This window comes from Tachypleus tridentatus, chromosome 12 (genome assembly GCF_004210375.1).
Source record: "Tachypleus tridentatus isolate NWPU-2018 chromosome 12, ASM421037v1, whole genome shotgun sequence".
NCBI lineage: Eukaryota > Metazoa > Arthropoda > Merostomata > Xiphosura > Limulidae > Tachypleus > Tachypleus tridentatus.
This window is the reverse complement of record NC_134836.1, coordinates 32,068,823-32,096,564: the sequence shown is the minus strand read 5'-3', so window position 1 is coordinate 32,096,564 and position 27,742 is coordinate 32,068,823. Positions and strand designations below refer to the sequence as shown.

The following is a 27,742-nucleotide window of genomic DNA, read 5'->3' as shown; positions in this document are numbered from 1 at the left end:
AAACAATTTGATGAATTTCTCATTAAACTCAATGGGAAATATGCTTCAAGAATGCCTTCTCATAGAAATTTTTAAATCATCCACATAAGTAGCCACATTTACAAGGAGTCTAACAATTTAGTTTCTATTCAGCTCTATAGATTGCTCTGTTCTGTATAACACTTGATCTTCAGTGCAGATAATCGAGTACTATGTCCCAATTTTCCAGTTGCTTCTCATCCAAGTGTTCTAAACTTTCAAGAATAGGCCTGTCTAGTCTCATCACCAATACTGCGATGCATGTCCTCAAGCTCATCCACTTTAAAGATTAAGCCCTTTTTTATCACCACATTTAAGTAACACGTTACCAGTTTCTAAGCTGTTGTGCATATTCAAATAAGCTCAAATTTTTTTACTAGAAGTTGAAATGCATCCAGGCTAAGTTCAAAATGTGATGGCTCTGCATACAGTAGTGATGGACATAATAATGACAGATGGTGTCAAAAACACTTCATCATTCTATTCCATAGAGCCCTAGACCATAGCTAGGTACTACCTACTTCACAGATCTTATAACTCTACTTAGTCATAAATGACTCACATCAGAAGTTGGTAATGCTTAGCCTTATTAATATCTTAAAGTCCCAAAAAATCATCTTAATAAGTCTCAAGATAATTAAGCTTTCTGATGCCACCATGCTCTTCTCAACTATCATATACTCCACATCACAGGAAGTAGCCATAATATATTGGTTCAGGGATGCCCAAGAATCACCAGCTAGGTACTTGTCAACTTAAGGTAAAATGTGGATGTGAAAATGAAGTTCTTATTTCTTGTGACTTCTTAACTATTGCATTTCAAACTAAATATCTTGTAGAGGGTGGTTGTTACAGTAAAAGATGCAAAGGTGGTAATACATAACCTCTAACACTAGGAATATCCCACAAGCAAGTTAAAATAGGTTGGTTTGGTTTAATCATAAACTCCTACAACATTCCTAACTAACTTACATAACATAATACTTAGGGACAACAATGGACCTATTGGTCCGTCTAGGTTGGCCCATTCTCTATAACAAACTAAAGTCATTAAATAAAAAAACAAATAAATACACAGAAAATAAAACTTCAAAGCCAGCTCTTATCATTTATACAGTTACCAAGCTCCTTAAATTAACTTAAAAGTACTATCTTTACAACATCCAAAGGCTAACAACCCTGTAAGAAAAATAAATCTGTCTAATCTCCTGCTCTGGCAAAATTTATATTTGTTTCTCACTTCCTTGATTAATACCATTATTTTTTACACAAATATGACCATTACACACTAATGTATATTTCAGGTAATATATGTGGTACTTATTTTGGACTTCATGCACTTTACATTTTTTATGATTACTTACTTTCATAAGTTAGTGGTATCATAAATGGTGTGTACAACACAAACCTACCATGGTTAAAATAAATGGAATTTAAGTGAATAGCAATGTCCAAATTAACAGTTATCAATAAGTAAATATTTTAATTAATTAATATCATACACTGTTTGAAATCATTCACAATATTATTGGCTGTAACACTGAATTAAGCATGACTAGTATTTTATATTATGTAAAAGGAAAACGATAAACAGCCTCAGATAATCTATTTATTGTTAATAAAATATACATATTATTCAGTTAAAAACAGTTTATTACAGTTAAAAACAGAATGTCTAACTATCTATTGATTTTCACAATTTACAAGTAGTAGATATTATTTACCTTAGGATACTATTCAATAAATGCTTTCTACAATGTAAACAAAGTCAAATCAAAAGAGAAGTGATAGTGCCTACATTATAACCTTTTGACAATCCATTCAGTCATTGTGTACTTGCCTATGTTATTATGTAACTATCATTTCATTTGATCCTTCCAATATCTTATCTGAGCCTGTATGGCTAGTAAGTTTCTGCTCTGAAGATACATATCATGTTATTTCAAATAGAAAGGATTTCCACCTAAAAGGGGATAAATTGGCTGCAGTAGTTTCTCTATTTCAAACATCACCTGTAACAACAGAAAATGAAAAATTTAGCTCTAGTAGTTTCATTATGTTACTTCAATATCATTCATTCCCCATCTATGATAGTTTTATTAAAAATGAGATATTTTTCTGTTTTTTGGGGTTTTTTTTGGTTAACAAAGAAACCAATTCAAACTTTAAATGAACATTTCAAAAGTTATTTATATTGTTTACTTAGCATATTAAAGTACAAATTTCTGTAAGAATAAAAGATAGAAAATGGAAACTAATTTACTACACGTCACTTTATGTCTACTGTAAATACATTTCAAAGTTAACATAAGAAATAAAATAAATCAGAACACAACAAGGAAAAGTTTTATTCCTCTTTGTGGTTCACTGTATACAAAAACCTTCACAAAACTCATAGGGGTAATACAATTAAAATATCAATCTCTGTTTTGACTTATTATGGCCATCAAATGTATAAACGAAAGTTATGCCTATTTCTATAACAATTACTTAAGTAAGTGTGTTTGTACCTCTAGAACAGTGCCTTTGGCAAATATGTCTATCTCTAGAACAATGTGTTGATTGGTTTGTTTTGAATTTTGCACTAGCTGTCCCAAATTTAGTAGTGTAAGACAAGAAGAAAGGCAGCTAGTCATCACCACCCACCACCAACTTTTGGGCTACTCTTTTACCAACAAATAGCAAGATTGACCATCACATTATAAAGCCCCCGTGGCTGAAAGGGCGAGCATGGTTGGTGTGACGGGGATTCGAACCCGCGACCCTTGAAATATGAGTCAAGTGCATTAACCACCAGGCCACGTCAAGCTCAATGCCTTGAAAAGTGTGATATTAACCACACTGGAATTGTGTGCCATCTTTTAGGTGTTGTTTCAGCACAAAGCTACATGAAATGGGCTTCATACATTCTGTGCTCCATGGGTTTGATACTCTTCAGATTGTAATATTGTAAGCCTGTGTACTTACAATTCACCCATTGAAGGACCAAACCTGAAGAAAGGGCATTTCCCTTCCAACTTCCCAAAGTTCACCAATTTCAATTTTCAGATAAGCAATGAAATAGAAAAAGCATGTCTTTTTTGTTGCTGTTGTTTAACTGAAACCACATTGAAATGACAGATCCAGACCAATGTCTCATGTCCATGATCATTTACTCTCACTTTAAAACAAGATAACTTTTGTTATTGCATTCCTGTTCATAAATGTAGTTTTGTAAAAAGTTGGTGTTACTTTGATAAAGCATAATATGCATAGTTTGTGAAAAAATAACTATAAGACTTGAATTCAGTAATCAAATGAAGTAGATCACAACAATTTCTCAAATTTTTACAAATATTCAAAAAGTTTTTGAACGATTTTTCCACTATGGGCAATTGCTCTAAGTTTCTCTTTACATGTATTGAATCATCACAGTTTTTGTTTTGTGTTCAGACACAATTATTTTTTTCATATGTTTTTTGTGTTTTCCAATTATTTTTTGAAAGTTTCTATTCTTGTATTCAACTGAAAAATGTGTTTAACAGTTGTTTTATTGAAATATAACCAATTCTTTCTAATGAGATGCCAATTTTATGCAGCAAAGTGCTGAATTTTTTGCAAAAATGTGTAATTCCTCATCTTGAAAAATGCAAGCTATAATTACCAAATTATCTACCTAATTAGATTCTCACTTGGAAACAAATACTTTTGAAGTAATTTTCCTGGCATAATTAAGTTCTCACTTTAAAACAAACAAAAAATTGTAAACAGACATTCAAGATGTCTTCAAAAAAGTAATTAAAATGAATAAAAATATTCGAGTAGACACTGTCTTTTTTTCCTCAAAACCTGGTGAGACATTGTCTGTATTCCTGAAAGTGTACATAGTATTGAAAATGTCCTGCCAGAGACATACATGAGATAGAATAATGTACAAACTAAGTGCTGCTTTAACTATGTTTCTATGACAAATATTTTTACAGTTGTCCATTTTACTATCAGTTATGTTTGTCAGAGACAAGTATTTTTTAGCAAGCCATTCATGAAAATCATGATAACTTTGTTGACGTCCTGTACGTGTGCAAATATTCTGAGGCATGTGTTGAAGCTACTGGCTTATTAATCAGTTACACAGTGGAAATTTCATGTGTCTCACATATTGCATACAAAAAGTACTTACTATCCTATAGCCTGCTAATCAACTTTTGCAGTGTTGTGACTGTGACATAATGGCAGTCATTCAGTTAATCAATAGCACATTATATAATCTTAAACAATTAGGAGAAGGCAGTGACAAAATGTGTGATTCTATAACAGGGAAACTAAAGAACTATGACCTTGACATCACAATTCTTCCTAAAGTACAATGAATTTTACCAGACAATCTAAAAGCTTCTTTGATGTTGTCTTTTGCAGGGTACTCTTGTGATGAGCAAAATGAAGAAATAGTAAACAAGCATCTTGTTGTAGCTGTATTAGATAGCTGTACTGGATAAATGAGTGAGTAATCTGAATAGAGATACTGTAAACTTGTCACATCTATTTCAAAATTGTTGTCACAAAATTAGGTTTTCCTTGAGGTCTCATATATTTTAAACCTGGCTAACCTAATTAGATAAAGCATCGTCATTATTCATAACAGAGTATGCTGTAGCAAAAATTTTACCTTGAAAGAATTTGACTCGGTAATCCACAAAGGCATAGGGAATATATGTATTTTGTTCTATCCATTACCCAGTGAACTTTCTTGTTTATTAATTCTATACTGCATCCATTATAATAGATGCCAGCACTGCGGTTTGTGAGTGTCATTTTCTACGTTGACAAGAGACTAAACACCTTACAATTGTTCAATGAAACACCATTACAAAAATGGTATGGTACTTTTAAATTTTAGTCTGAATATACAAGATCCGTGGGCTTTCACAAAACGGTTAAAGCATTTGCAAAACAATACAGAAGAAAGAAATTATACTAAGGTTAACGTAACTACGTATTATAAACATAAAAAAAGAGGACAGTTTCATTTTCTACACAGTCTGTAGACCTCTTATTAGTGTCGTAAACCAGTGGTTTAGTTCCTAAAGAGATGTTAGAATAATTTCAGGAGTACTTTATTTCATAATTTATTCTGAATTTTGAACTAAATTTAACTTCCACATTATACCCATTTCAATAATTTTGAAATGCTCTGGTGACCTCAGAGAAAACAAAAAATGCAATTTCTGTTTTTATTTTATTTTTTTATTTTTTATTTGGAGGGAGTGCACTTTAAGTCTCCCTAACTCCCAGTTGTAGAGACTTCATTCATTATGGTTACTCACAATTCCCATAGTTGCTGGGAAACAGGGTGTATGTTTTCTTAGAGCAAAACCACACCAAGTTATCTGCTGTGTCCACTAAAGGAAATCAAACCACTGATTTTAGCATTGTAAATCCGAAGACTTACCACTGTCCTACAGTAGGTCTGAAATTGGTTACCGTTCTGATATCATTATTACCCTTGCATCTGTGTATTGCTGCAGATGAGCTTAATGCACTGTGATGCTTGATGTTCTTTAAGCTTGAACAGTGTGAAGCTTTCATGTATTGTTTATTATTGTTAAAAATTTATTATTCTATTTAGCTATTTCTAAGATTAAGCATTGATGAGGATTATAACCCAAATATATTAACAACCTTTTATGAAGTGCCCAACTTTAACATAATTCAATTTCTTGAATTAATTTTTATCTGCAATACCAGAGGCTAAATATTACATCACTAGCTTATGAAACTTAAACAGAAAAATGGAATCCTTTTAAGTTCCCAAAACTGTCAATTATGCTTTCAGCCTAAGTCTACAGAGGAAAATCTGTATTATTTATAGTGTTAATGAAATAGTTCAACTATGTTTATATTTGTCAAATAAAAGTTCATAATAAAACATACATTATTTCCTAAGCACAGGAAACATGGCTTTCTGAAGAGTAAATACTATTCGTGTATGTAAATGAAAAGTCGACAGGCTATTCAATTGATTTCAATGAACACATCATATGCTTCCTTCTTAATTAGAAGATCTAACCTTGGAAGTTTCCCATCCTGAAATGCGTATTACACATCCTGAAATGTCAGTTGATTCTTGATGATAAAAGGGACTAACTGTCACCAAAATATCTGATCTTGGGAAATTACCTTGAATCAAAGAACACTGGTTGTTGTTAACAACATAATATTGCTCTAGTAGATATCTCATTAATAAAACTCTATAATAAAAAACAATTATTGTTTAATTAATTCTCAAACACTGAAAAAAAGTATTTTTGATTTTAAAAACACAGTGCAATATAAAAGGTGTAATGTTTGTTAGAAAAACATTTTATAATTGTTACAGAACTTTATATAAGAACATAAGCTATGTTATCAAAATGATTTATAATGTTACAAATTTTTGCACTCTTATGAAAACGTTTTATACTGTAATAATATCCTTTAGGTATCTGGCCTTCTGTTAAATGTACTTCCATATAAATAGCTTGATTTAAACATTATATTACCTTTAAATATTTTAATGTACCCCAAATAAAATTTCTTAATAACTATATTTCATAAGTATTACACATTATAAAAATGCTTACCTTTCCATAACATTTTATTAAATGTTAAATAATTTAAGTGAAACATCTGTAACGAATTTCGTATGTTCAGCTCCAGGTTCAAAATATTACAGAATATTCAAAATTCCATTCAGCTTATTTGTTTCTCATAAACGTAATTCAACCATATTATATAATACATAACAGATATAAATATATTTATTCATTAGCTATATGTTTAGCTCTTCTCATTTTTTATTATACCTACATATTTTCAATGTAAATTTAATATTACCCTGAACAAATATCAGCAATATTTAACCATTTAAACATTACTTTGATAACATTTTGTGTCTCTGCTACTACAAACTGTTCCATTGTCATCTTACACATAAGGTATTTTAAAGGTAAAGCTAACACACAGTTATCTGATCTCTTGACAATAACAGAGGTTTGAGGATTTTATATGGAAAAGAGAGGTACAATTATTCCTTACAAGTGGAAGGATGAAAACGAGTTTCAGTGTGAAAACAGACAAATAAGCACTTTAATTACATGAGAAAAATGAAATACAACATGACTGAAATATAATAGATGAAGCCAGAAGAAAAATAAAGGAATGTTTAAAAACCCTGTAAATGACTAGTCAGAAATTAAAATAAATATTACTTCAAAAAAAAACTTATGATTTCTAAGAATAGTGAGCTGTTTGAAGGCACTTAAATTTTAGGTCTTTTTTAAAATTCATTTATCCTTTTGTGTGCAATCCTGTATCTTAGCTCCTTTATCAGAATTAAAAAATGACAAGACTTAAATAGAAAATATTAACATTTTTGAGTAAAAAAACAAATATGTTTGGAAAAAACAAAATGTATTTACATGTTCATATTCTGTCTGTAGTTGACCAGTGAGAAAAGTGGATCACAAGTATTGGAAAGCATCCTTATTCTCTGTGGTTTATTTTGAATTTTGCATAAAGCTACACGAGTGCTATCTATGCTAGCCGTCCTTAGTTTAACTGTGAAAGACAGCTATTTATCATCACTCAGTGCCAACATTTGGGCTACTGTTTTACCACAGAATAGTGCAACTGACCGTCAAATTATAATGCCCCAATGGCTGAAAGGGTGAACGTGTTTGGTGGAATGGGAATTCGAACCCACAACTCTCAGATTACAAAACAATACTCTGTATGACAGCTCTACAGAAGCACTATAAAAGACACATAAACAACACAGTTTCCTAATATAACTTTATAAAGCAGTTTCATAATTCTTAATTTATCAACTGCTATATTTTCACTGCTGCATTACTATTAATGGATTGTTGTTCAAATAGAACAATGCATTTATGAAATGGAACTTTTCAAATCTAATTCTTCTTCTAACTAAATTATATCTAGAAGATAATTTTTGCTAAGCATCCATTCTCCATGTTGATATGGTGTATGAATATACCATGCATTACCATCTGACTGTAATATTGTAGTATCTCTTACCAATATATTTTGTTCTGTACATGTGTACAAGTTGCACATTACAAATGGTCATTAGCATATTGTCTAAGGATATTGACAGCAGTATCCCTCAGTGGTTGCTCAGGTGACATCTATGGTACAATGAAAATGAACACTCACACAAGTACACTGATCATCTTTGATAAATGTGAGCTTTCCTGTATGCTTAGGAAAGTTACATTTGTTAAGTATTGTCTGGAATATAATCTTGAGTTTATCTAGTCAAAAGAAGAGTAAGAGTTAATCAATGAAGTTATGCACACAGAGTGATAGTCTATTGTGTTTTTCAAGCAAGTATATACACTAGGTTTGTGTATAGTGTTATAATAGAGATTATGTATTTTGTACTATTACTTCATTTTAAATTAACCCACTTAATAAAAGATTTAGTATAACTTCATTAACTATGTTGTGAACATATCTGAATAGTTTTAAAGGTAATTCAGTTTTACGTGGGTATGCTTAACAGTAACTAGATTGGAAAAGATCTGATGATGTGACCACAGGCTATTAATATTGTAAGTTTGCAATATCTACTGAAGTGTATAGTCTCATTTGCTTGAACTCTTGTAGATTAACTATAAAAAAAGCTTAAAAAGTCAAAGGAATATGGCAACTGCTACACCTAGAAGGATATATGGTAAAGAGCTCAGTTGGTCACCAATGAAAAATGGTTATCAAAGAGAACTGTCAGGTCTGGGAAACTTCCTTTGGGTATATGACTTTTGACCATGCTATGAAAGTCTATGACTGTGATTTCATTACAACTGATAACCCAGAAGGACGACCTGCTGAATTCTGATGCATACAGATTGACTATATACGATCTTCTTGTGAGGATAAAGTTTAGTATGAAGAAAACACAGACTAGAGATTTTTGCAATTTATGGTTGGTCTGAGACTGAGATGAGTGATCTATATAGAGTTACTAGACTTACAGCAGTAAGAGTAATTCAGTAAAAGCTCTGGTTGAAGAAACCCAAAACTACCATAGAGAGAGATTGTTAGTAGATGACATCTGCTAACCATACATATTTCACCAGCAAAGGCACTAAAAGTGAAGGGGCCATGGGGCACTGGTGAGCCTCCTCTAGCTGGGAGGTATATATTCAATGTGGACATGATACATACAGAAATGTGGGGTAGAGCAAAACCAACAGACAAGTTGCCTAGACTTCATAGTTTTGCCACTCTTTCTGACCCCATGATTGCTAAAAAAATAAAATGCAGACCATACTCAGTTAATGGTAGTTGCCTCAACAACTTGCCTTTACTTCCAGGAAGGGGCTGTCTAGCTTCACTCTTCATCCTCGTTGAAGAAGCAAACTGTATCATTGATTGGTGATACAGTTCACATTGAGAAACTTTATCTACTGATGACATACTTCTTCTTACTTTCTGGGTAGCTCTCATCATAGAGGGGTTCTCTGCTAGCTCCATAAAGTTAAATTGTCATTGGTGAGAGATTACTGTCTACTTTGATGATGATTCAGTTTCTGATGGTGGTTTTCATTGACTGACTCTCAGCTTGAAAGCAAATTGCCTCTTTTCACATACAGGTTCTGTGCCCTGCACCTGATCTTCACTTCCTTCATTTCCCACAAAAAGTTGCAATTTCACCTTCTTTTGAGAGGTTTAAATTGGTGAAACTTGTCTAACATTACACTTTGCTACACATTCACAGCACAGTTTGTTGCATCTCTTCACAGAGGAACTTTCTTGTATTCCAAAAATCCTCATTTTCTTGCATGAGGGCGTAATGTCTTTCTTGTTGGCAAAATAATGGCTCAACCATGATGACTCTCCTGGCAGAGTAGTTCTTGACCTTGCATACCAAGTGTTGATATTATTCATAACAAACTGTTGTCTCAACTACTGGCAAAACAGTTCAAAATGATGGAGTTCATTTGCCACCACTGTCTACTGTTTCTGCCTGGAGGGTGACAATAGTTTCACTGGTGAAATTCATTCTCGGGGAAAAACTCTCTGAGACCATTCTTATTGAGTGATAGCCATCAGGGACCTTCATAATAATGGCAAAAGTCCAAAATACTGGAGAGGTCTTTCCTCAGATTTGGTCATCTTATATATTGAACCATAGTTTAGTCTCTACCTCATCATCTATGATGCTATATGGACAGACAAGGCTACATAATTGTAATAAACTTTAAAATAGCATTGCTATATTATTCTAGTGATGAATAGAACATATCTACCAATTCAGCTTCTGATGTCTCAAAAGTCCTCTGTAGGCACCACTCTAAGTTATCTGTGACTGGCACCACACTCTGGTACTACATGACCCTGATGAACTTTTTAAGGATCTATCCTACCCTATTGTTACTCTTTCCCAAGTATTCATTGGGTGGCAGATGTCTGTGGAACTAATGCCTATGTTTTACTTGTCACATGACTTTTCACTATCAAGAAATACCCCACACTATTCGGCAGCCATGTATTTCCAATCCTAAGTGACACCCCATTTACATAGCTACTTTGGACACTATGGGATCAACTTGTTCACAGTCTCACAATGAGGAACACTATTTTGCACAGTAGGAAAGGAAACACAAGACCTCAGATTCACCACTCAGCCATGCCCAGTTTTCAGAATAACTGATTTTATGATGTGACATTATCTACATTACTATATAAATAAATATACTTATAATTAAATGCCTTTTATTTTATCAAAAATGGATATTCAAAATAAAATTCAAGTGTTCTTCATAAATAGATAAAATGAAATGATCAACATCAAATTTGCATAATACTTGTTTTAAAGAATGATAAAAATCATAAAACTATATTTTACAAAAAAGCCATATATAAATAATTGCTAAGAGGTACTGACATTTCTATTATTGCACTATAAAATATTATTTAGAACTCTAGAAAATTTGCTGCATAAATTTAATAAACTATGAATAATAATCTAATTGCATACACATTTGTTGCACATGTACTTGTTAAAAAAAAAGTACATTAGAATACCTAAAAATCGTTACTGGATTAATCATTAGTTAAATGCATCTAATACTGAATGAGTTTCTTCATTAAAATTGGAAAAATAAAGATGACATAAGTTTAAATTAACAGTAATTTCTAATCAAAGCAAAATACCTAGAGGTCAGAACTAACAATATACATACCTAATTGTAAGCATATCTAATAAAATATAATATCCAAACTATGTTACATATAATGATCATAATGCATCTTTCATATTTTGGGTATCATCACTGTTAACAACATTTTCATGCATAAACCCAATAATACCTCAAAGTTTGATCAGCCCACTAGGTTTACATTATTCTTAACATCTACACTAAGCTAACAATGCATTACAATCATTAAAACAATGAACATAAATGCAAGATGAAGAATACTACTAGATATAATAACACTGTTATCAACAGTGTGTGTCACTACTGGTGTAAAAGTCGCTTGCTTTTGCCAATGTTCAAGTGTGAGCTATAATACTAAGATAAAACATACTAAATCTGGCAGTATATAAAACCAATCATATTGGTTTTAAATCCATGAAGTAAGCTAATAATGTGAAAGAACCCTCTTGATAAATTATAATAAAATTAAAATTATATTTTGTTTTTCATTCTTAAGCACAGGTATGGAAACATGATATTTAGTGTTATAAGCCCCCATACTTAACACTGAGCCATCAGAAATTTCATCAGTATTACTGTTATGTAATAGTGTTAATAATAAATAATAACAGATGTAATAGATGTAAATCTTAATGTTTTTAATATTGAATTTAATAGTTGGTCAGAATTTAAAAGTCAAATAAACCTGGCCAGGATCCTTAGCATAATTAATGTGATTGGTTCTCACAAAATACTCTTGAAATATGGAAAATTTATTAAATTTTCTGGATGTGATGACATTCAAGCAGGGAAATTTTTTAGAATCTAGAAGTTGCTAGTATATAAATGTCTCTAATGATGTATGAAGTTAGTACCTTCTACAGAGATCCCACCATCTGCTGAAAGTCATCATGCTTGAGGTTTTAGAAAAATAGAAAGTGTTTGTGATGGATAAAAAAAAAAGCTGTAATTGTATTTGATGGTGAAAGTGGACTTGTTAAGACAATGTATTAAGAAAGTATTGATTTTGACCAAATCAGTTAATTTTTGGCATTTTTTTGTGTGTTAACATTGCTTCATAACCGTGTAAATACTGACACTATAAAATTATTTTTATTGTGATTTAATAAACTTGTGAATAATCATCATTGTAAATTGGCTCTGTCTTGTCTGTTGATTTCACAATTGGTGATCTATACTGTTACAGACATTGGGAGCTTGTCTGGGATTTAAATTAAAATACTCAGTTGTTGTTTATTGGTAAACCTTTAATTAAAGTGAACTGGATTTAAATTTAGGTTTTGAAAAGAAACTAGCAAACAGCCAACATGGTGTTTGAAGTATATAAATATTTAGAAAACCCACCATGGAAAAGTTTGACAATTTAATAAAATCTGACTTAATGTTTTTAGCAAAGCACTATCAGATTTATTAGCTAAGCATTGTTAAGATTTCCTTGAGAAAACGGAAGATTAGAAGTTTAATGGTTAAATGTTCATTTGAAGAAGGTGTTTGATGAAAATGCATTAATTTTTTTAAATGAGAGTGAGACAGATGCAATTAATTTAAGAAAATTAGTACTATAATATCAGATAATGTTAAAAAATTAAAATTGTAAAGAGAAAAAAAATAGAAATGAGCTTTAAGTTAAGGGAACTGGAATTAGCTACAAGTGAAATTCCACCACAGTAGCAGCAATTTTGATGCAACTTAAAATGTGAGACTAGTGAGAAAATTAAAAACAAAAGGAGAAGAGTTACTGTCAGAAATTTAGAAACAAGAAGATCAAATCCATGTGAAATTTGCTAGAGAGAAGAAACACCTGACAGGTATTATCTCAGAAAATTGAAAAAAAAAAATTACAAATTGAGACAGTTTATTTTAATAGAGGAAATTCGGCAGTGCATCCATCCAGAAATAAGAACAAACTTGGTTGAGTGCAAGTTCAAAAACTTAAGCCAAGCAGCAATGATGACAGATTACTTTGCTCCTAAGCAAAAATGCAGTTCAGGAAAACATTCTAAAAATTATAATATGCTTTCAAGAAAGACTGGATCAAATGACCAGTTTTTCCATCAAAGGATCCAAACCAAAGTCAGATTCAAATAACGCAAATAAGTTTTATGGATCAAGCAAATTTAGTCCAATGAAAAACGTAACTATGTACTTATGGTAAGAAAAAAGAACATGTTACATGTGAGTGTTGGATTCTTCAGCAAAATGAAAGAAAGTGGGCCTTACTAAGGTGAAAGGCTTTGTTAAACCCTTGATTGTTAAAAGTCTGGAGACTAGAGACTGAATTTATGAGGAAAAAAGCCCTTTATCTTAGGAGGATTTGTGTCACTGGTAGGTGAAGTTGGTAACTGACAACTCTTTAATATTTTGAGAAATACCAAAGACTTTCAGTCTTTGTTACTGGATTTCATTTTGTCACTAACTGAAAAGTGTTCAGCTGAAGCCAGTGTACTTATTCAGGTCACATAGTTAGGCTTTATGAATATTTCCCTCCATGCTGAGAATTTCAAGTTCGGCATTGTTTCCAGACCTGTAATGAATAGTGTTCAATCTACTCTTTGAGTAGATGGTTTGTCATTATTGCTAGGTTATGATGTAGATCGAGATGAAGTCATTACAAACCTGATTGTAAACTTAAAGTCCTGCAAAGAGAATGAGGAACTTTAGGATATTCATCTTGCATGTACAGCTATTAAACACCTGTGATCAAAAAGTTATCAGCTCTAAAGACTCTGGCAGAGTGTTGGCTCAAATGAAGTTTTAGAAGTTTCCTTCTTCAGTAAGCTCAAAGATGAGTTAACTTCTTCTATACCTAACAATAAAGAGATTTCATATGAAATGAAGGAACATCTGTCTACATCTGATATGTATTTCAAAGTGGAATCATTGAATCAGATGAAGCATATTCTGAGCAGGAAAAGGACCCTGAAGTGAGTAAATTATGTCAAAGATCACTGTCATTTGAGAAGCAGAGAAAGTTGCCATATTTATATGCAAAAACGGCTCATTTGGGTTGAGAAAATATCTTACATAGACAAACTTCATGTTCAACAACCAAAATTATATACAAACAAATGGCCTAAGCATGGGCAACCCAGTATCACCAGTTCTAGCCAATATTTTTATGACACAAGTTGAAACACAAGCAATTAACAGAGCATTACATCCACCACTATACTGGTACAGATATGTAGATGACACGGTTGCAGGATTCAAATCTAGAGAACACATACTTAATGTTTTCAATCACATTAACTCTATACATCCCAACATTAACTTCACATGTGAACAGGAAGAAAGCAATCAAATATCATTTCTTAACCTCAAAATTACAAGAACCGACCCACAATTCAAAACACAAATCCACCGAAAAATCATCCATACTGGACTATACATTCCTTGGGACTCAGCACATGAAACAAAACAAAAACTCAACATACTAAGAAACCAAATAAACACAGCCATAAAACTATGCTCACCAGATAAAATTAACGATGAATTAGACAAAATAAAACAATACTTCATCAACATCAATAAGTTTCCTCCACAAACCGTAGAAAATATTATACGCACACACCCAGACAGAAAGCAAAATCAACCAACTAAAGTAAATATATCTCACGAATCAAAAAATCACGAAACCATATACTGCTATATACCATATATTCCTGACATCAGCAAACAAATAACCAACATTTGGCAAAAACTAGTAACAAAATATGACATTCCAGTTAATACCAAATTTATTCAAAAACCAGGCACAAAACTGAGGTCTATACTATGTAAAAACTACACTGACAAACACCACACCAACATTATTTATAAAATACAATGTGATAACTGCCACGACTTCTATATTGGAGAAACAAGTAGAAAAATGGAAACCAGATTCAAAGAACATAAAAAGTCACCTTCACACGTTTTCGAACACTGCAAGTCAAATAAACACAACATAACCATAGAAAACACTCAAATACTAAATAAAGAAACAAACATAAACAAACGCAAAATTAAAGAAGCCATACTTATACAACAACTTAAACCCAAAATAAACCAATATAAAGGAACGCCTTTATACCTATATTAAAATAATAAAATTATATATTCAAACATCTAACACCGCCCTCTACATTCCGACACTCAGTTACACAACCCCTTTCAAACATGTGGTCAGCTTTCGGTCAGTTACCTCTTTCTTTGTGAACCTGACGATGACCGAAGAAGGTCGAAACGTTGTTCGCTCTTCTATGTAAAATATTTTCTCAACCCAAACGAGCCGTTTTTGCATATAAATTTCTCAACAAGTGGGTTTCTCGACATCACTGATTAAAGTTGCCATATGTTATTACCTTAATGATGGAGTGTTAACATGTAAGTGATGACTACCTGATGTGCCAAGTGGGGATGAATGGAACATAATTCATCAGACAGTTGTTCAAAAGCTACATTGGGAAACGTTATTAGTTCAGCTGGTCACCTGGGAATACAGAAATAGTGTGACAAAATATTGAATCATTTCTATTGGCTAGCTGTCATGAAAACATTGCAGAATATAGCAGGTCATGTCATGTGTGCCAGTTAATGGGCAAACCAAATAAAAAAACACCAAAAGCCCCATTTAAGCCCATACCAGTATTTGATGAACTATCTAGCAGGGTTATTGTGGACTGTGTAATTTCAATTTTACTTTCACTAACTTGCTTTGTATGTGGACATATTTATAAAACACAACAGAAAAATCTAGAAATAAAAATATTATTAATAGCAAGAAAATTTACAAGCTTTAAGTAAGATGACATAAACAATATTACAAAAGCCTAGTGGATCAATTAAACTATATACATAACATATGGCTCAGAGTTATATCATAAAACTACTGCTTTAAGACAGCTAACATTTAACACTCTTGTTAAAAATTAGATAATTAAGCATTAAATCACTAAATACCAAGTTAAACTGAACAGTTTTGTATATTTAACACCTAAGATATAATGATGACCTCTGTATGTAAGAAATATATTATCACTTTAGATGTAATCTTGACCTCCATGTGTTGGAAGAAGAAATAAGAATCACTTGAGAACTTACGTTTATCTATATTTATATAAAATATGTTGCTTATTTAACTAGAACTTTCAATCTTGATAGTACCTTATCATTCTGGACCTAATAAAATTTTTAGGTTTTGAAGCATATTGCTCATGCTCACAATTTGAGTACAGAAAGAAATGAAACTATTCTTGATAAGACAGAAATATTATATTAAACAGAAAATAAACAAGAAAAAGCCAAGAAATTTGAAGGAAAGACCAAACACTGCAACATAATTAAGAAAAACTGTCTATTAAGAATCATTATGATATGAAACAGAAACCTAACTTGGAATTAATTAATGGAATACAGAAAACTTTTGATGAAAAAAAAAAAAGTTTATAATCTTGCAAAATTAAATCCCAGTATTAACACAATTAAAGTTTTATTATATATGATTACTGTTAGTTTTAAATAAATGATAGCATACTGGGCTGTAATGGAACATCAGTTTTATACAAGTAAAAACACAAAATTTGTAATTCATGTTACTGAAACATTGTTTCAAAATCTTTGGGAGGAAATGTCACTGCAATAATCATTTGATTTATAACTAAAGGTCCTTTCACTATTATGTTAATTTGTAAAAATATAATTTAGAAAACTAATAAGCTTAATGTACATAAAAACTGTATGTTAAATACTATATAGATAATTTAATAAGCATCCTTTTTTGATTGTAAAAGTGCATAAAGCAAAATATCTTACTATAATGGACGTAACATATGTCAGTATCTGTATGTAACCAAAACATCTGCACCATATATTGCACGAACAAAAAAAAAATTCTCACTTTGGGTGTTCAAGATTCACACAATTAGAAAAATTATTGTACACTGTGCAACAATCATTTCTTTACAACAGAACACAATTTTAAATAAAAATACTCTTCTCACAAGAAGAATAGGGCTTTCAACTAGAGCTGTCAATAAGGGTTTGATTAATGTAATGTTTAAATGTAGTATTGAGAAAGGCCCAGCATGGTGAGGTGGATTAAGGCATTCAACTCATAATCTGAGAGTCATGGGTTTGAATCCCTGTCACACCAAACATGCTCACCCTTTCAGTCGTGGGGGTGTTATAATGTGACGGTCAGTCCTACTATTTGTTGATAAAAGAGTAGCCCAACAGTTGGTGGTGGGTGGTGATAATTAGCTGCCTTTCCTCTAGTCTTACACTGCTAACTTAAGGGCAGCTAGCACAGATAGCCCTCATCTAGCTTTGAACAAAATTCCAAAAAAACAAACAAATACTGAGAAATTGTTTTGCTTAAAGAATATTTTAAATAAACAGTACAACTTTTAATATGTAAAAACATTACACTTTATATCAACAAGATTTACTGAAAATTTTGAACTCCATGCATTGAATCATTTTGAACCAATGAAGTGCATGTGATTAAACAGAACAATATTCCCATGCAGTACATCCTAAAATTTATTATTCTTTAGGTAATGTTCATTTTTTCAAATATTTTTCCATAATGTATAAATACTATGATTAATAATTACTAAAAGAATTTCTGCTAGGTGGTTAGAATAACTGTCTCATTCAAATAATAGGCAGTTGGTATGAACCAAAATAAGTTATAGTACTTGTCTCATCGAAATAAAGGTTTTAAAGCGAAACAGTATATATGTTACAACCACATGGAACTATAGAAAGACTGTCTGCCTAAAGTAACATTATTCTCAGTAAGGTCTTATTATGATGACATCTTCAACTCAAGAAACAATGTTAAAAGTACATAAGTGAAAACTGACACAGAATACATTTGTAAATAAAATAGTCATATGAATATCATGAAAGTAAAATAGTTAAAGTGCAAGCTTTTAAGTTAAATTATTGCACAATATTTAAATAAGCATCACTTTCAAGACATTAATTACAAAATTATGTTTAAACATTGAAACTAAAACTAATTAGTGTGTTAAAACAAAATTGGCTGTGTTATTCAATATAAATAAAAATGTTAGGTATGACAACACATGTTAGTAATAAGTTAATAACACTATCATGCTATAGAAACATAAGTTTGGCTTGAATTTCACATAATGTTATGTGAGTGATATCTGTGCTAGCCTCCCTAATTTAGCATTGAAAGATTAGAGGGAAAGCAGTTAGTCACACAACCCATAACCAATTCTTGGGCTACTCTTTTACCAATTAACGCTAGGATTGACTGTCATGCTATAACAACATCAAACTTAATGACACCTGCACCAACAGTAAGCAACAGCTAGCCTACATGAAAATTAATGACACCTGTATCAGTAGTAAGTAACAGACTGTCCACATCAAGCTGTACCAACAGCAAGTAACAGCTGATCTACAAACTTAATGAAACCTATTCCAAAATAAAATAAAAACTAGTCCACATCAAACTTAAAGACATCTGTATCAATATCAAGTAACAGCTAGTCTCTATTAAAATTTAAGACACCTGTATAAATATCAAGTAACAGCTGGTTTATCTCAAACTTAATGACATTTATAGTAATATCAAATAACAGACAGTCAACATCAAGCTTAAAAACACCTGTATAAATAACAAATAAAGTTATAAATAATAAAGAGGTCTAACTCAATTCACCTTCAGGCTGAGAAGTTGCCACTGAGAAAATATTAAGTTACACTCAGTTATAACCACTCCAACTGTGTAAGGAATGATACACAAAGTTGGTCAAAGCTTATTCCTGGACTAACACAAACTATATAAGAAGCTCAGTGTGATGCTTATCTGGAAAGAATAAGAGAAGGTCAAGTGATTCATTAGTTGGTGATAGAAAATATACTAGGACTTGTTTCCATTGTTGTGAAACAGGGAACTAAAGAAGGTACTCCTGCTCAATAACTAACCAGAGAATTGAACTGTGTAAAGAGGAAAATAAATGGTTGGCAAAAGGAAAACTCAGGAAAATAATCTGTGATACACATTACAGCTTAATACATAGCCATAATAATTATGGCATTTATAAGAAAAAGTTGAAAAGGATTCATGGCTCTTGCTGTCTGAGTTTTGATACAATATTGATAAAAAATTAATATAAAAATGGATTGGAAGTTAACATCAAGAGAACATGGAGGTGACATACAGCTAACACAAAGTTGGTATGAATCTTTAATATAAATAAGTCATTTAATGAACTTGCTATTTTAATACAATTAGTGTTTCTTACATATAGGCATATAAGTTGTTTAATTCAGTTTGATTTTGGTTTGTTTGTTTAAGATAATCACACAGAACTGCAAAAAAGCTATGGTAGTTGTTTGTTAACATATTACATTTCAAATAACCAGAAATTTGAACTCAGAAGTTTTTTAAATATTGATATGTCAACAATATTGATACACACAATTTTCTTTCTTAATACAAATATATTTTAATATATTTTCTTTTTTAATACAAATATATTTTAATATATTTTCTTTCTTAATACAAATATATTTTAATATATAGCCAAAAACAATACAATTTATAATAATGATTATTACTAATAGGTATTACAAATGATGGTTTATATACAAGAAGAGCTTATAAATAATACTGATTTTTACATCCAGTATAGAATTAAATATTTTAACGATGCTCCAGGTCCATGATGAGCAAGGTAATTTTGAGTTTATATTGTCACACCTCACTAAAGGTAGCTTGCTTGATTGGCCTCATATCCTTACAAGCTGACATTGCCTGCTAAAATATTTATTGTCCTCGTATAAATTCTAATGCTCAAAGATAATTCACTTAACTTAAATGGTTTGTAATGTTCAAAATCTATAACGGTTCCTGGTCAAATTCTGTAGTTTTCCAATTAATAGGTGTTAATCACAATTGTAGCTTCCAAGACCTATAGCACACTAACTGTAGGTGACTAATAATATTCTTCTTCTGTCTTTCAGCCAAACGTTTTTAAAGGACTCATGCGAATTTCTAGAAGTTTCAACAATGTTCGATGATGCATCAGTATTTTTGTGAAACAAATATTGTTGATTCTTCAAGAATTTTCTACAAATTTTGAAAACAAGCTGGACTTGTGCAATACACCGTCAAGAATATACTTTACATGCAAAAAAAAACTAGTGCAGAGATTAAAATAAACATATCATGGTAAATCTGTTACTCTTCCCTCCTTACAGAATTAAAAATTGGCATTAGGCAACTTTAACTAAAATATTAGGTACATATTCACACACTGATAACAATACATTAAATGTAATACATTGTCAAAGAATTATAAAGCTCCAGTCTTCATGACAGTACACAATAAAATCAACACAAATAACCTTATGATGATAAGATTACATACAATGTGAAAGTGTTTAAACGCAATCAACAATTGCACGCCTGAGGTGTTCTTCAAAACTTGAAATAGGTTTTAAAGGAGTAGCAGGAATTTTCTGGTTAGATTTTCCAACCAATTAACAGGTATAACAAGTTTCACAAAACTACGAATTATTTTGCCTAATTTTGGGCTGAAAGAAATGTCTCATAATTGTGTCACATGTCTTATTGGTGTCTAGGTGACCTCAAATGGGAAGTTCATGGGCAATCTTCAATATTTCAGAATGATATACTTTTGGAACAACGATTTGATTAATTATAGCCAAGTCCTTTGAAGCTGGCACATTTGGTCTCCATTTTCTCATGAGCACACAAATTTCAAAAAAGTAACCATTTGAAACCTTATCCAGTTCATTTTCTGGGAAAGCATATTTATATAATGAAGAGATCTGCAGATGTTTTTCTTACTCAATAAACAGTATGCTTCTAGCAAATGGATTTTCATCGGCTGAACCAGATCTCTCACATTCATTTTGGTCACTCATCAAAGCTTGTAAGCAGGACAATCATTCACAAGATCCATGTTGGGCCCATACAATTTCTGCAACAAATCTATAATATTGTCCTCTAGACATGTGTCTATCTTATCTTTTGGGCTTGATTTCTTAGTCTGAGCTAGAATCACAGCATACAAAGGAAACACTTCTGCACTCTCCTCAACATCATCTTTAGACGAAACAGTGATTAGTTCACTAATCATCTAGGATTCGACAACCAACTTTTCCTCCAACCAAATTATTTCCCAGCAATTATGATACGTCCTTAATTGGCAGAGCAGGTCTTACTCTGACCACAGCTGGTCCCAAAACTAGGTCTGATGTCAAATAAATGTTAGGAAGAGGAACAATAAAAAGCCACCCTTAATACCCTGAGCAATAACAGACTCATCTCTGGCAAAACTTGATTATGAGTATCATGTAAAATGTGTACAGGTACGGACTAGCTGTGTCATTTGTCAAAACACAGAACTAACAAACAAAACATGTCTAAATTCCTCCCCAACTATATTAGCCTTTTTTATCAGTGGCCAAATCAACAACACTAAGTGATCTGGTGAAAGTATGACCATATGTGGACACAAATGCACTGGGTGTTGCCTCGTTTTCTTTTCAAACTCCAGTAAATGGACATAACATGTCCATGTTTCTTATAGATAAAAATAACAGACAGGCATTGCTAATTTTGTATGAGGTTTTATCCTAACTGTCAGATGATTTTAAACTAAAGGAGATAGATTTTTATAAAAATCCTCAAATTTAGTGGATTGAACATGTATGGGTTTTTGCTGAGGTGGCAGGAATTTCTTTTTAAGAAAAGTCGCTTTATGAGTTAAAGAGTAATCATCAGAAAGAGCACCTGCTTCCTGTAGTATTTTAATTTTCATTTCATCCAAATACGTTCTAAGGTCATCACTTATCTTCATCTTCAGATGACTTAAGAAGGTCAAACCTTGTTCTGTACTTTATTTTAATTAAAGTTTTAATACCCATACCAGCTATCTTAAGAATACATATTTAGTTCAAGTGGGTTTCTCGTCATCACGAAACTTCTAATTTGATATTAGTAACAAAATCACTTTGTATTAGATGTTATCAAGAAATGTGTTAGATAAAACGAATATAGGTTAGTAACCTCTGAAGTTCCCAGTTCTTGAATGAAACAGAAGAGATTGATTATACAGCCAGATACCTTTTGAAAAGAACCCTAATGAAGGAACCTGAACATTGAAAAGGATGCATTAAAATGTGATGGAGCTCCATTTAATATCAACTCTAGAGATTGATAACAAGTACCAGTAAGTTATTAGTTAAAAATAAGAAGTGCTACGCACCATGAGAGTGTCTAACTGATAATGCTCTGTGAACGTATATGCACTGACCAAATAATAAATTACTGACAGACTAGCTAATAGTAAAAACAATAAGGAATGACATTAGAAATCATCCTCACTTCACAGCCTATCTTTCTCAGCTAAAGGACTTAAATCATGCTTGTTACTGACCTTTAACCTGAGATGAAACATTCATTCATACAGACTTGAATTTAATAATTTTCTTCTAGAACTTTACTAACAGGTTTAAGTAAACATGAAGGAAGATATTACTGATATTTTCCTCCACTTTAAATAGAAGAAACCCCTTAAATATTAGTTGTCATTGACTTTGCTGAAAGTTGATAAATACCCTCACTAGTCAGTAGTCAGAACTGGTTAGACCATTGACACCACTATGCTTAATAAGAGGAATATACAAGAAGTGATCTGATTTATAAACAACATCAAGCTGGTACACTCTAAATAAAGTTGGCATTACAGTTTTATGTCTGGATTCATCTATGGCTATATTAGATGTAAAGCATCCAAGATAAAGCACTCTCAGTTCCTATGTGAATGGGTCAAAACAAAATCTCAAAAATATGGGGAAAAGTCAACTGCCTGCAAAACAAGGCTTCAAAACATTTTCAGGCAGATAAGCTGACATGGATCTCAACTTCCTTCTCACAGATACTAAAACATGTACTGGTAAACTTGCCACCACCAATATCAAAAGAAAATGGTTCACTGGATGAAGCTTGATGTTTTATAGATAAAGATCTTTACCAATTGAAAGAAGAGTTGTCCAGATAGTTGAATGACTGCACTAAATTTAAGGCCAGCTTAAAGAAACTTGTCACAATCTTCAGATAATTGAGGATGGCATGTTAGGGGTTTCAAAAAGAAAATGTATCAAAGGCAGTCCTTGTTCATGGACCTCTCTTGTAAGTCTTCACCCAACATGACGTAGATTTGCAGTTATGTAAATGAAGTAATGTTGGATCATTTGTGAACAGTTCAATTTGCTTATAAAATTTACACAAGTTTGTTTCATGTACTTCATTGTATCTTAAATTTAAATTTATTCTCTTCATATGTACATTCAGTGTGCTACTGTTTTAAATTATTTCAACTAGTCTGTTAATATTGAGCCCCATGAGTTCCTTAAGTACATAGTGACAAAAAACACTTCTCTGACTGAAACAATTCATAACATTTAGACAGTCAGTTGGAGATGGACTTAAGGTTGTGTGGGCCCAGAGGCTAATAATTTCTGTGACCATACATCCCATGTAATTTCACATACAATGAAATTATAAATGGGTCCACATTAAGACCATGGCCTCTGGGGCTGAGTCCCCTCTAGTCCCTACCTAAACACACCACTGACAGTCACTACCTTGTACAAAGGTAGTGAGTATACCCTTATAGCATGCCAAACCTTCCTTTAGTTTTACATATCCCCTACTCCAGTCTTTAATTAATTAAAACATACTTATATTGTAAATACAATTTAAACACAAATTTCAAATATTTTTCTGGCTATTAGAAATACAATGAAGTTTTTTTATATCAGCTAATACTTAAATTACATAAAATAATTTATGAATTATGTAAATGATATTATCACAATGTACATTATAGATACATACCGTATGCTTGTCTGCAACCAACATTGCACAGAATACCTTCCACCAATTGCATTAAAACAGGACCAGTAATGAAACAAAATCCTATAATGTTTGTCTGTTCCATGCTTGTTCGTAACTCCAGTTGACTCGTATTTTTCAAACACAAAACATCTCGAAATACAAGTGTTGAGTTAAGGAATACCGACAACGTGGTTTTAAGTCTGAAATTTCAACATGTTCTGTACATATAATTAATTACACATCTTGTGTTAAAGGAAAAATAATCTGAATTAGCATACTATTTTGCACGGTGAAATATCTTTGTATGGCTTTCTGTCTGGTATGTTTATCATTTTTTACCATTTATTATTTGTTGTTGCTGTTTGGTGATGTAAATCCACTAAAACATGAAGTTAATGGCATTATCCTTACACTCCAAAGCTTATAATTTAGATTTATCAAAACTTGTATTATGGAATAATGTATATTTTATTACATAATATAGAATATATAGAGGAACTAGCACTTTTTATTTAAACTAAATGCTTAAAATAATTAAAGTTCTACCTACAACAAGATACAACTGCTGGTTTTCAATCATTCTAATGCACCACAGAGTATATTTTTACACCAAATAAATGATAAACAATTAGTTATGTAATATGATATGACAAAGCCCATGTCTACAAATTTTTCATTTTGGACCACAGGTTTTGCTGCCCAATAAATCATCACTAAAATGTTTTGTTACTACACCTTAGACACTTATGTAAATCATTCATCAATATGACAAGTTTAAATGAGAGAATCAACTCCTTTAGTTCATCAACACTGCTTGGAGATAAATCACATCCTGTCAAATGTTTAACAATGCATGTTAAATTAAATTAAGATCTATTTAACGTATTTACAAGTTCATTTCCTCGATATGCCCTCTTCTTCCAGAAAGTTGCTAGCCACCTGAGCATAGTGGAAGCATAAATAGTTACACTAATGACTGTAAATATGGCATTCAGTTTTAAGACATTCCTGAACAGAGTATTGCCATATTTGTCTTAAAATGACCTTCAAAACACTTTTCAGGAAGACCAGCTGACAGAAAACTGTTTTCTCACAAACACCTCAATCATGTCTGTAGCGTAAACAAGATACAGCACAAACATGTTATTGGCATTATTAATGACAAAATATTTTGTGATTATGGGTTACAGGAATGCCCATCATGACTTATCCAATAAATAAACCAACCTCACAAAACTTGCTTTTATCATTTGTGTGCATACTTGTGGTCCAATTGTGTCTTTTGGAGTTTAGAAATGACAGTTTCATCAAGCCTGTATTGTCAATTGATGGTTCTCTTATGAAATTACCAACAAATTATCTAACTAGCATAGGTGCTGAATAACTGCTTTAGCCATTCTGCAATGACTGGTTGTGCCTGAGTGGTTCTAGAGTCCACATACCTTTGTTGAATGTTTCAGTACAAATTTATATCACTTGCATATCCTGCTATGGTTCAAACTGTTAACCAAGGACACACTATTTTCAACAGTTTTAATACTAAATATGCATATAGCTTCACATAAGTGACAACACTTGTGTGGCATCAAAATGAACTATTTAAGAGCGGAAGATCTAGCTTTCACAACTAAGATAAAGAGTGATTATCACTTAGAAATTCATAGTAGTAAGTTTATCTATTAAAAATATCCCTTAGTGTGAAAAGGTTAGAGAAATTTGTAACCATACACAAAATTAATCAAGCATTATAACTAAACAATTAAAGATGGATCTGAAACAATTTATGTTTTATCACAAACAGATACTCACTTTTACATTCAGCAATAGAATGCACTTACTTGTATCAAAAATAAGAATATAAAGCAGAAGTTTTAAACAGATGGTAATGAAACTAATTCACAATTACACACTAAGTAAACACAACAGCAAAAAACAGGGATATCTTAATTAGTGTTATTCAACAAAGTATATTAAAAATATACTGCAATAAATAAATAAGATATAAATATAAAATAAATAAGTTTAGAATTTTTTCCACTTGATATTGTTCATAAGATGATTAAATACGCAGTTGCAAAAACAGTAAAAATATAAAAATTCAAATTATGTATTCATTAATGTTTAAAAAAATCTCTAAAGTACAAACAATAAAATTCACTAAGAAGTATTCATTTAAATATTATAAGTTTCTTGCAAATCGTTCAGTGTGATTAAAAAAACCAACAATGTAATGATGGTGAATTGAAAATTATCCCTTTATCATTCTCAGGTTTTTATCTGACATATCAAAATGCATTTATACATACACATAAATGATACATTCTTTCCCATTCCAATCCTGTGAGTGTAAGCTTCAAATACCTCACAAAAGTGATAGGCAGTGATATAAATGGAGAATTTACAGATGCCTTTCCAACAGCTGAAAGCATTTTTTGACATCCAGTTCAATTTGATTTAACACAATAGATCTGGCTTTTGATCCAATGCAAGCAGATCTCTGTCAAAACCTAAGAACAGAAATATATCCTTTCCATCCACCCAAAATTTAAACACAAGTTTCTTCCCTTCTAATAATTAACAGTGAAGATAATTATGTTTTTTTTCCTTCCTTCAACATATGCTCGATTTCATTTCAGCAAAATCCATAGTCTCCCAATAAAGTGACTATTTTATTGGAAATATGTGATTTGTATCTATTAGAATATTATTAATTGGTGTCCAAATCAGTTTATTTCCTGTCTTACATACATTAGTAAAGTTCTTCTTTGATTCTCAAAGTTTGTCTCTGTGTCGAATTCACACTATCATGAAACTTTTTATTTTATATAAGTTAAAATATATATTGTGTGTTAGGCTAAAGTTTCTTCTGAAGTAGATGCCTATGACTTATTCAAAGAAAATAAAAGAACAGCTCTTGGTTCACATGCTTTTTACACATATTTGAAACTAGTTAAATGCACATACAACAAATTATTTATACAACAGATGATCATAGGCGTATCATGAACACTATACATTCATGATGACAAAAAACCCACTTACAAGTAAAAATGTATTCTCAAGACGGCTGGTATGTGTGTGTGTTTTCTTATAACATAACCACATCGGGCTGTCTGCCAAGTTAATCGAGGAAAACCAAACCCCTAATTCTAGCATTGTAAATCCGTAGACCTTCCACTGTACCAGAGTGGGACTGGCTGGTATGGGTATTAAAACTTTAATTAAAACAAAGTACAGCTCACTTTCAGGTTAACTGTCTTGAGAATACATTTAAACACTATATAGTTCTCCTTTCTTGTCAAAAGTCCACTTAAACCTAATCAATTGCTTTAGAATTTTAGTCAACAAGCCAAACTATTTTCCTTTATTACTATTCCAAAACTATCCATTCAAAGTTCACTTGTATTTCGTCAAAGTACTATGGTTGTATCCTATACTTCTGAAATCATAGTTTTGTTTATGGGCATACTTCCAATAAATGTCTACTTTTGTTAAAGGTTGACACAAGCAAGTTAAATTACTTTAGAACTATTTTTGATGAAATAAACTACTATTCTTATTTCTTTCAACATCATTAGTCTAGCTCTACCAACATAATAAAAACAAATATATGTAAATGTTTAACGTTATG

The 27,742-nt window shown here is 31.6% G+C and overlaps 1 protein-coding gene and 1 long non-coding RNA gene across 5 annotated transcripts in view; one reads left to right on the top strand and one right to left on the bottom strand.

The window, feature by feature from the left end:
* LOC143235510 (uncharacterized) overlaps positions 1 to 27,742 on the top strand; it is a 46,444-nt gene that overhangs the window by 5,973 nt on the left and 12,729 nt on the right. Inside the window, exon 2 of the long non-coding RNA XR_013019231.1 lies at positions 4,414 to 4,497. This is a non-coding gene — a long non-coding RNA (uncharacterized LOC143235510). The remainder of the gene's footprint in view (positions 1 to 4,413; positions 4,498 to 27,742) is intronic.
* Positions 1,612 to 27,742, bottom strand: part of LOC143235508 (uncharacterized) — a 58,787-nt gene continuing 32,656 nt past the window's right edge. For 3 of the 4 annotated variants that reach the window (XM_076473714.1, XM_076473713.1, XM_076473715.1), the window contains exons 5-7: positions 24,112 to 24,311; positions 6,065 to 6,174; positions 1,612 to 2,030 (exon numbers count right to left, since the gene is read on the bottom strand). In XM_076473714.1, coding sequence (XP_076329829.1) covers positions 1,956 to 2,030; positions 6,065 to 6,174; positions 24,112 to 24,311 — 385 coding nt within the window. In that variant the 3' untranslated portion in view covers positions 1,612 to 1,955. The remainder of the gene's footprint in view (positions 2,031 to 6,064; positions 6,175 to 24,111; positions 24,312 to 27,742) is intronic. The other variant, XM_076473716.1, reaches the window with a different exon arrangement.